Source organism: Cladophialophora psammophila (genome assembly GCF_000585535.1).
Source record: "Cladophialophora psammophila CBS 110553 chromosome Unknown aczJe-supercont1.3, whole genome shotgun sequence".
NCBI classification, from domain to species: Eukaryota; Fungi; Ascomycota; class Eurotiomycetes; order Chaetothyriales; family Herpotrichiellaceae; genus Cladophialophora; species Cladophialophora psammophila.
This window is the reverse complement of record NW_006912924.1, coordinates 1,130,101-1,140,721: the sequence shown is the minus strand read 5'-3', so window position 1 is coordinate 1,140,721 and position 10,621 is coordinate 1,130,101. Positions and strand designations below refer to the sequence as shown.

Here is a 10,621-nt window from a genome sequence, read left to right as displayed (position 1 = left end):
TACGAAACGTTGCCATGAGCCATGTGTTCCCTGCGCGCAGGAAAAGTGTTCATCAAGGTGCCCTCACAGCGCTTGTACTCTTCCATGTGCCGCTCCATGTGACTGGATACCTTGTTCAAAACGCTGCACGAATATATTGGGCTGCGGGCATCAATGTCCCTCGCTTTGCGGCGAGGTCTGTCCGCCGTCCAAATTCTGTCAGATCTGCGCTCCTGAGGACGTCAAGAAGATGGTGGTCGATTTGTTGTTGATGGAGGAATATCACGAGATCAATCTTGACGAGAATCCATGCATAATACCACCTTGCGGTCACATCTTGACGGTGGAAAGCATGGACGGTCAGATGGAAATGTCAAAGCATTACGCTACTGATGGGACAAGCGTCTGCATCACAGACGCGTCTATTCCGTTTTCAAAAGAGGAGCTCAAGGTGTGCAGCAGCTGCCGTGGCTCATTGCGAACCATATCAAGGTACGGCCGCATAGTCCGCAGAGGGCTCATCGATGACGCTACAAAGAAATTTATTACATCAGCGAACCAACAATTCTTTCCGCTTTACAAGTCAATTCACCAGCATCAAGCCGAGTTAGCTGGGTCGGTCAAAGACGGCCAACCTATTAAGCACAAGCTAGATCCGGAAAAAGTTGCACTTTCAGGTGGAAGAAAGGAGCAGATTAAGCTGATATTTAAGGTCGCCCACGATAAGCGTTACTCTTCGATCGCGACGACCCGCAAGCGGATTATGGAATACCTTCGACATGTCGATTTCGAGGAACAGCCTTTCAAACGGGTTTGGGATATGGTACAGTTCGCTCGAAGACGAGGGAAGACAAGTAGCGATGTGGGCTTCGACCATACCGTCGTCCAGACCACCCAGACTTTACAGGGTGAATCGCTCCTGCTGAGATGCGAGATTGTCATACTATCAGACTTTTTGACGCTTTTTGGATCTGGTCTGCGAGATGTGAACCTGGAATCCAACAGAGTCGACAGCCTGAAGCTTATAGCTGCCGCTCGGGAGGCGCGTCAACCAGCTGTCGAAGTTGAAGCTCACACATTTTATGCGCAGTGCTGTCTTGCGGAACGGACCTACAGCAGTCGATCAGAAGTCCTGACAGGCCTAACTAAAGAAGCCGCAGAACACATTGATGACGCAAAACAACTATGCGCTCGGCATCCAGGGTCCACCAGACATGTAGTGGGTGAGCTGAAGACGGTGGAAGACATGTTGGAGTCCTCGACGTTCACAACAGTGGTAAATGACGCCGAGTGGAGACTTGTGATCAATGCTATGGCAAGTACATTCCGTGGATCTGGTCACTGGTATACCTGTGTCAACAACCATCCGTTCACTGTCGGAGAATGCGGCATGCCGATGGAGAGGGGGCGCTGTCCTCAGTGTGACGCTCCGGTAGGCGGACAGAACCATACACCTGCCGAGGGAGTTCGGCGAGCAACGGACCTCGAGAACAGATTCGCCGAGTTGAGACATTGACAAGCTATGCGGTGAAAAGATGGCATCTCGGAGCTGGGCGTTAATTTGATCGCAAGCAAAGGGTGGTATACGAGGTTTTTGGAAGAACTGCGGAGTGGGCGCGACAAGATTGGCCGTCTAGGCGTATTGTGACATACGAGTTGCCGCTTAGCACCTTGATCGATGATGGATCATGAATGTATGACGTTTTAGAGCCCGTTGGAAATTTGCAGAATCCATCCATCCCTCGACCCTTTTGATACACCACCTAGCACCCTACTACCAGCACGTGTGCTTCGTGTAAGCCTTTAGCTATCGCGATCCATTTCCAGATCTAAGCCTAACTAGCTACGAGTGCATAGCCAACCATCTAATTCTTGCCCTCAAAGCCACCAAAGTCAAATGCTATGCTTGGGAATGGGGTTAGTCAGCGTTGGCTACTTGGACGAAGACCAGGTGTCACAGCGCGTCTTTCTAAAATCTCACTCGACGCTTCTAGTGACTTTCCTTGTATGCCATTCTTCTCCGTCTTCTTTCTTGCCCTGATCGATTCGCTGAGCCCGGAAACAAGCATTGGGACTGGGCTGTGTTGTTAGCATGCCGGCATAAACCACAACTCCGCAAATTACAAACAACCCGCACTAGGGGTTGGACGAGTCATGTTTCCGTTATGCCGTCCAGAATCAGAGGGTTACCTGTTGTCAAGTGCCACCATGCTAATCAAAGGACTACTATTGACATGGTATAACTGCGGCAGGAAACTCAATTTGTTGTGCTGCTGGAATATATTAACAGCCCTCCCGTCGGGGAGAAGACGTTCTTGCTGAACTGCAGAGAAAGAACAATTTTTGCTGTTGCTATAAATGCGACGAGGTATTTGAAACCAGCAGATTAGCCAGCGAACGAGCATGTCAAGTCTTCGAAACTACAGCCTGCTCATGATACTTTCCTTGGGGCTTGCAGCCCTAGTTCCAACCGCTGAGGGGGCTCCAAATGGCAAGACAACTTGTGCGACGCTGGCGAAGCCGACCATTCCCGGAGCAAGCGTGCTGTCGATCCAGTCACAACATCTTCCAAACTCTACGGTCCTTGCCAGCCCTCCTCTCCTGAACAGCAACTTCACCGGGCTTGACCTTTGCGGTGTTGATCTAGTGATTTCACACCATGGCGCCAACGATACCGTCAAGATACAAGTGTGGATGCCGTCGACAGGCTGGAATGGACGCTTCGTCGGGACAGGAGGCTCTGGATATGCTGCGGGATTCTTCGAATACAGCTTGGCCCCTCTGGTCGCACTCGGCTATGCGGCAGCATCCACCGATGCAGGCCTTTCAGGGGATCCCTACAGCCCAGCGCTGTGGGCTCTACATCCAAACGGCACCGTGAATGAGGACCTCCTGCTCAACTTTGCCTCACGATCCGTGCATGACATGGCTGTGGCGGGCAAGGCGATCGCAGCACAATATTATGGCAGAAAGCCCGCCCATTCATACTGGAATGGATGTTCCACAGGAGGGAGACAAGGTTTGGTGGCAGCACAAAAGTATCCTAGGGATTTTGACGGCATTGTTGCCGGAGCGCCAGCAATAGACTGGTCCAGGTATGTGGTTGCAGAACAATGGCCACAGGTTGTCATGAAAGAGGAAGGGACCTATATCAGTCAATGCGTTCTCGGATATTTCACCGATGCGAGTGTCGCAGCATGCGATTCTCTTGACGGAGTGGCCGACGGTGTCATCACAGATGTGCGACCTTGCAACTTTGACCCGTTCACCTTGGTTGGAACAAGGGTACAGTGCGACGGCGGCAAAGAGAATGTCACAAAGGAGATGGCCAGCGTTGTCGGCAAGATCCTAGCTGGGCCCACGGGACCCTCCATCCCCCACGCTTACGCCCTCAATCCTGGAGCTGCACTGGACAGTCTGGCCAACACGACAATCGTCAATGGAACTCGAGTCGGACTACCCTTTTTCGTGAATGATGCCTGGATCAAATATTTTGTCAAGAAGGATCCGGATTTCGACACGAGCACGATTGGATACTCGGATTTCGAAAAAATCTTCAATCAGTCCCAACAGGAATTCGGGCAAGTCATAGGCTCTTGTCGATCGGATCTCTCCGGATTCTATTCCGCTGGAGGGAAGCTGATCGTATGGCACGGCCTTGCGGACCAACTGATATTTCCGGGTGACACTGTTGCCTATCACCGGAACGTCACACAGGCATTGGGAAACTCGTCCACAGTCGCGGAGTTCTATCGCACGTTCCTCGCCCCTGGTGTAGATCACTGTGGTGGGGGTGCGACACCTGGAGCAGTGCCGGCGGATCCACTGTCGGCAGTTGTGGCATGGGTTGAGGATCAGAAGGCGCCAGATGTGTTGGAAGCTCGTAAGACGAAAGCAGATGGGACGGTCGTGACGAGGAACCTGTGTCCCTTCCCTTCTGTGTCGCGGTATAGGGGAACGGGGGACAAGAGCCTGGCGAGTAGTTATACTTGTGCTTAATAGATCTCGGGGGACTTCCTGAACAAAGGCACCGAGAGGAATTCTGGTCACCCATTAGCTTTGCGCTCAAAGGCAATGGAAACAATCGTCGGTCGGCTGCAGCAGTGGAAAGCCCACTTATGGTTCACAGAGGATCATTCTAGTGAATCTGTTTTATATTGTTCTCAGAGGACAAAGGAGGAGTGGCCAAGGAGAAAGAATGAAGGCTTGTTTCCATAAAGTAATCGGTCCATCATCATGGGAGCCACCTCAGCGAGCCTCTTGGAGATGGCCCTTGCCCATATATCGCTGGAGAAAGTCTTGCCCCTGAAATACGGCAGCCTCATCATGTGACAGGGATAAGAGTCCGCTATGTGTACCGCTATAGCTAGATGATGGTAGGTATTGCATTCCCGTAGGTGAGAAGAAATTGCACTGTTGTTTACTACCTGGCCGGCGGCGATCTGTGCGCTGGAGGGAGACGGGGAAACATCGGAAACAGACCGGCGCTATAGACGAGGCTTGAGCTTGCGCGAACCCCGCAGAATCGAAGATCCTTCGCACACTCATCATCTATCACTGAACACAATCGCCGTGTCTTTTTGTAAACGTTTGAGGGAATGCCTTGTCATACCATCTGACAGTGGCTAGAGCCTAGGAGCTGCAGTCCCATTACAGCGTGTATCAACGGGTTCCCGTCCGCCCTAGCCCCGTCAGCCGAGTGGGAGAGAGACACAACACACAGAGGAGGGTCATGTCCCGGCAAGCGAGGCCGACAACGATTCACTCTGCCTCCCTACTACTCCCCCCGTCGCTTGTGCCGTTGACTCCATGCCAGATGCTGGCACAGGAGCCATGATCCACCAGAATAATATGCATCAGCCTGATCGAGGAGGGGACGATGTCCACTCCGCCCTTCAGACCGACAGGGCCCAACAACGTCGCCAAAAGGCTGAAGAGTCCGAATGGGCCAGTGCCAGAAGCGGAATCTCCGGAGCAGACCAGGCGTCAGAGAACATTGATCCCCCTAGCAAACGACGACGAGTCGCGCTGGCGTGTACCGTTTGTCGTGGGCGGAAATCACGTGTGAGTCTTTCCATTTCCTTCCTGGATGTTGAAACAAGCACGGCGATGAGCATCCCATTGTCTGACTATTCTGGTCGAGCCTCCTAGTGCGATGGCACGCGCCCCAAGTGCTCGCTGTGTATCGAGTTGGGGTTCGAGTGCGTCTACCAACAGTCTGCGTCATATTCAAACATCATTATCGGCAAGGAGTGAGTTCAAGATCTGGAATCCTAGATGCGTTGCTGTTAATCCACCTTTCAGATACCTGTCGTCGATCGAGGATAGATTGAAGTTGGTGGAAGGCCGTCTTGCCTCTCTAGAGAATCGTGACCGCACAGTTATCTACCAACCTGCCAATCCAACCGTCTCAAATGGCGTCTCTTCTACGAATTCCGCGCAGCCGGAGACGGCGTGCTTGCGGGAAGAGAGCCTCGAAGATGCGGAAACCATCGAAGATCCCATTGATGCAATGGGAGCCGTCACATTTGCGCAGGAAGAGGATTGCGCATTCTTTGGTCCTTCGTCGAACATTGCTTTCCTCCGGCACGTCTCTAGGGCTGTGGCCCGATTGACTCACGACCCTGAGCCCTGGAAACCGTCTCCCGCAGAACATCACTCGGTAGGGTTTACAGGTGGATTCATCAACACCTCTGGCCCTGCCTCGCCCATTCCGACCACGCACGATCTTCCCTCCGAGAAGGTGAACATCTATGCACTTCCTCCTGACTCGGTGGCTCGCGAGCTCCTCAATTGGTACTTCAGCAACACTGGCTTATTGTTTCCTTATATTCATGAGCAATCTTTCATGGCAACATTTGAGCAGGCCAGCAAGGACAAGTTCAAAGGCGTCAGGAGGATTTGGCTTGCCCTGCTAAATATTGTCTTTGCACATGCCATGGTGCATGCGCGAGAGAACACGACCACTCCAGGAAGCGTGGAGTCAACGTCGGCGAAAGCAAGCGCAGAGTCTGAGATATACTTTCGACGGGCTTCAGGACTCTTCAACGAGAAGAACGCGAATGGGACCGGGACTAGTGTGGAAGTTGGTAAGCTAAATCCCCCCCCCCCCCCCCGCCCCGTCCTGGGCCTGGTCGAATGTTTACAAAAATTCCAGTGCAATTTCTCCTACTCATGGGTCAGTACCTTCAGGGAACGCAGAAATCGGTACAGACATGGAAGACACATGGTCTTGCCGTACGAGCTGCATTTCAAATCGGACTTCACTCGAGTGATTTAGCCAGAGTTTTTCCTCCGCCCGAGCAGGAGGTCCGGAAAAGGACGTGGTTTGGTTGTATCATGCTCGACCGAACTTTGAGCATGACCTTTGGACGACCACCAGCGATCCCTGACAGTTATGTCCAGCTCGAGCTGCCAGTGGAATTCACTGTCCTGGACGGCGCAGGTGCAGGGGCAGACCAGAAGGAGTCTTTGAGCATTGCCTTCTTCAACGGCACCATGTGAGTCGCACCAGGAGAATAATCCTTACCTCTTCAACAGAAGCTAAACTCATCTCGATCTTTAGTGCGCTCTATAAGGTGCTATGCACGATCATAGATTCGCTGTACGGCCAGAACCTCGCCTGCTCGTTCAAAGCAAACGCCGTCGATACAGTCGCTCTAGTCTACAAGATCGAAAATCAGCTGTCCGAGTGGCAACGGGGACTGCCATCCCATATGAGGCTCATCGCCACTCAAGACATCCTGCCCGAACGCCTGCCGCAGGTCGAGAGCTCGGCAGAGGAAGCATGGCGGCAGCTGCGCCTCCGGTTCATCCTCACCCTGCGCTACACGAATGTCCGCATACTCCTGCATCGGCCTGTGCTGGTCAAGTTCCTCGACGGGCTGAGCAACCCGACGAACCACCAGGATACCTCGTTGTTGCAGCAGGTCGGCACCATCCACATCCAAATCGCCATCAAGTCGGCAAAGGAGATTATTTGTCTTGTGCATAACGCTCTGCAGTCTGCGACAGGGCGGTCGAAGTGGGGTTTGTTGGGCGCGTGGTGGTTTTCGCTGTACTATAGTATGTTTTTTTTTTTCTTTCTTCCTTTTTTTTTCGTTACCAGGTCTCTTATTCGCCCCTCCGCCTTTTTTTCTTCGAAGTACTGGTGTGGTGCTGATCAAAATCTTGTGCAGCCTTTAATGCAGCCTTGGTTCTGGGTGCATGTGTCTTGGTTCAAATCGACCAAAAGGCCTCGGGCAACGAATCAAATATGTCATTGACCGAGTCGACCGAGGATATGAGCCTGCATTTGGGCATGGCCATCGAAGCGATCCGCCATCTCGACAGCGACAATCGCATGGTGGCGCGGTGCCGAGATTATCTCGAACAGTTTGTCCAGGTCGTTCAGGCGCTAGGTACGTATCACGAAGGGGGAGCGTTCATCCATCCGTTCATCCATCCGTTCCCCCATCCCCGTCTTGTCACAACTAAGGTTCTTCCGTTTTGGCCATTCCTCTCTCCTCAATTTCGGATACATATCCTAACCGAAACGCCCCCATTTTAGCAATTGGACAGGGTCTCCTTCCACAACCCCACGACTGGCACCCCATCACATACCACGCGGCCAATGCGTCCGTGTTCGGCCAAGTGCCGCCAGCACCGCATCACGGAGGAAGCGACTACGGAGTTCTGCTCGGTGGCGCGGCCGCGGCGGTGGGCGTTGGCATGGGCATGTTCAACGGCGGCGGCAACAGCGCCGGTATGGTTGCGAGCAGCAAGCAGAGCCCGCTCGGCATGGAGCTGGGCGAGTTCATGCTCGATGGCGATCTCGAGTTCTTGACTAGTCATTCCTTCACATATAATCGGGGCGTGGCTCCGTGAGGAAAGAGAGGGAGAGGGAGAGATGTCGACTCGGCGAGGCATAACACGGGAGGGACAAGAAGAAGAAAATAAGTAGTGGGATAGTAGTCGGGTTCGTTAGTTAGAAGCATCTATTGTATGGCCTCCATGGCCTCCATGACCGATCTCGCATTTAGCATTCGATAGTTGGCAATTGACAATCGACATAACACCTCGTTCTCCGGAATCTATCTGATCCATCTAACTAATTAGAGAACTGTGCAGCCCTCTTGCGCGGACATAGGATGTGGGATATTGGGGATATTGCCTCCATTTATTAGCTTTATTAAAGTCCGTTCACCGATACTCAGTTCCGTCAACGTGCCTCTCGGTACGTAGTGCCGCCATCCAGACATTAATGTCCTAACTATCCACCATAAGTAACTATGCAACTACCTAGGTGACTGGCTGGCCGGCTGACTGATACCCTAACTGCCTAGCTAAAAACTCTAATCATGATGAGGAGGACGGGGCGGAGCTAAACGCTCTTCCTTTCTACTCGGTAGGGGGTATCTAGTTCTCTCTATCTCGTCGGTCTCATCTGTTCTTCTGTCACATGCGTCGTTGATCCTGTGCTATGTGGTGCACAAACTCGGGAGCGAAATATTAAAAGAAAGTTTCTTTGATATCTTTCGTGGGAGTGCGAATTCCCAGAAATGCCCTTGCTGGCTGGTTTGATGCTCTCCGACTGTCTATCATCCATGCCTTTTGCCTTCTCGAGGCCTCAGCTTTGCCTTTCTTCTTTCATCCCCGCACTCTAGCTTCCCAAGCCACCACTTCTGTTTTCGCCCTCGCACTGCTCTTCAACTTATAGTAGCATCTTTCGGTATCTCGGCTGGCATCGGACAAAGAACTCTGACGGCTCTGGATCGCCCAGGTTGAAGATCTTCCACTCCTTCTCTGGGTCCGCGAGTTCTAGCTATATCCGGGTGCGGAATGGTTTGGTTAGTGGGACTGCTTCTTCTTGTGAAGAGGAATTCGACATGCAAACCGGAGGGGCAACAAGGAAGGGGAAGAGAACAAAAATTGGACGAGGGGAGTGGACCTACCGTGAACATACTCAGAACCGAAGGCACCACTTTGTACAGTTCCAACAGCGCAATATTCTTGCCGATGCAAGTGTTCGGCCCGGCGCCCCAGACGAGCAGGGCCTTGTTCATGGCGGCGAGCTGCTCGGGGCTCGCGTCCAGCCAGCGCTGCGGGCGGAAGACCTCGACGTCCTCGCCATACGTCGGCTTGTGGCGGTGCATGATCCACGCGTTGCAGCTGACGATGATGTTGCCGGGGATGTACTCGCCGAGGATATGAGCGCCTTCGGGCGGCGTGACTCGCTCAATCAGCTGCATGCCCAGGCCCGGCCAGATGCGGAAGATCTCCTTGAGCACGGCATCCAGGAAGGGCAGTTTCTGCGACTCGCCGAACGGCACCACGTACTCTGCGAAATTGATCGGCCCGCTGCTGCCTTTCTCGCTGGCGCTCGGCGGGGGGAAGTACGCGTCAATCTCGGCCACAAGCTCCTTCAGCACGTGCGGATACTTGAGGAGGAAGTAGAATGTTGCAGCCAGCGTGGTGGCGACGGTCCCGCTGCCTGCGTTGACCATGGAGAGCGTCAGACCCAGCACGGCGCGGTCGTCGACAATGTCTGGGTTGTCGATTTTGGCCTGGAGAAACTTGGTGAGCAGATCGACGCGCGTCTTCTCGTTGTCGCTGAGACTCTTGAAGTCGCGCTTCTTCTGGTCCATTTGTCGCTGCGCGATGGGCACCGTCGCCGTCACGCTGTTCCAGAGTCCCCGGCGGCCGAGCCACATGAGAACCGGGTTCTTTTTAAGCACGCGGTCGAGCCAGGTGACGTTGTTGACCTGGAGGCGAAAATGTCAGCTTAATGTTCTTGGTATCATTCGACAAGGGAGGGAAAACTCACAATGGTAAAGTAGCGCAAAAACGTCGTCCGCGCATTGATAATGCCGATATGATCGTAGCCGGCCTCCAACAGACCATACCCCTTTCCCATTGTCAGTGCGCTGACGACGTCCAGGGCGAAGAATTTCGTCCACTCGGACATGTCACAAATGCCGTCCGGACCAGGTCTGCCGGCAAACCTCTGGTCCAGTTGAGCGAGGAACGTGGTGACAGTGTCAGTCACGTATGGCTCATAGTTGACGAGCGTGCTCATGGCAAAGGCGTTGGCCACCGATCGCCGTAGCTTGCCGTGGTAGATCCTGTCCGTAGTGGAGAAGATGTTCGGGACGGCCACGCCTCGAGAGACTCCCTGGCCAACCTTGTAGAAGTCGGACTGGAGATTTGCTGCGTTAGACAAAGTAGTGTCCGGGAAGAGGCATTATATGATTCAGATCTGATGTGGTGCTTGTCGAAAGCATTCTATTGGGGGCTTGTGTCCTCTCACCTTTGAAAAATGTGTCATGTAGATGTCCTTAATGGCATCTGGATCATTGAACAGCAGCGTGTTGGGCCCGACACGGATGATTTTTCCATACTTGACCACGCTGGGGTAGGCGCACCGGTCCGTATACCACACCCACTGCCACAGCCGCCAGAAGTTGGTGAAGGAGGCGATGAAGGGCCCATCGTATTTATTGAGACCCTTTTTGTAGCGGAAACTTGCTGCCCACGCGCAAAGAAGGACTGAGGTGAGAGAAACCCACGCCCATAACGGGACGTGAGACATTGAGTCGGTGGCAAGCATTTCCCCCCTTTTCTGCGAATTAGGAGCGGCGAGGGCCCAGATGGTGATGGTAGG

General features: G+C 53.2%; 4 protein-coding genes across 4 annotated transcripts; 3 read left to right on the top strand and 1 right to left on the bottom strand.

Annotated features, from left to right (window-relative positions):
- Nucleotides 1-331: 331 nt before the first annotated feature.
- A1O5_02600 (uncharacterized protein) lies at nt 332-1,495 on the top strand (the record flags this gene model as incomplete). Its single annotated transcript, XM_007743214.1, has 1 exon — nt 332-1,495. The coding sequence occupies one exon, from the start codon at nt 332-334 to the stop codon at nt 1,493-1,495; it is 1,164 nt and encodes a 387-aa protein (XP_007741404.1).
- An 887-nt stretch (nt 1,496-2,382) lies between these two features.
- Nucleotides 2,383-3,978, top strand: A1O5_02599 (uncharacterized protein; the record flags this gene model as incomplete). The annotated part of the gene is made up of 1 exon (XM_007743213.1): nt 2,383-3,978. One exon carries the CDS (start codon nt 2,383-2,385, stop codon nt 3,976-3,978), a length of 1,596 nt encoding a protein of 531 aa, XP_007741403.1.
- Nucleotides 3,979-4,788: 810 nt separating this feature from the next.
- On the top strand, nt 4,789-7,845 carry A1O5_02598 (uncharacterized protein; the record flags this gene model as incomplete). Its single annotated transcript, XM_007743212.1, has 7 exons — nt 4,789-5,043; nt 5,131-5,231; nt 5,284-6,068; nt 6,137-6,479; nt 6,545-7,044; nt 7,158-7,379; nt 7,529-7,845. 7 exons carry the CDS (start codon nt 4,789-4,791, stop codon nt 7,843-7,845), a joined length of 2,523 nt encoding a protein of 840 aa, XP_007741402.1.
- An 826-nt stretch (nt 7,846-8,671) lies between these two features.
- A1O5_02597 (uncharacterized protein) lies at nt 8,672-10,567 on the bottom strand (the record flags this gene model as incomplete). The annotated part of the gene is made up of 4 exons (XM_007743211.1): nt 8,672-8,782; nt 8,913-9,722; nt 9,785-10,156; nt 10,268-10,567. The coding sequence occupies 4 exons, from the start codon at nt 10,565-10,567 to the stop codon at nt 8,672-8,674; spliced, it is 1,593 nt and encodes a 530-aa protein (XP_007741401.1).
- Nucleotides 10,568-10,621: the final 54 nt, after the last annotated feature.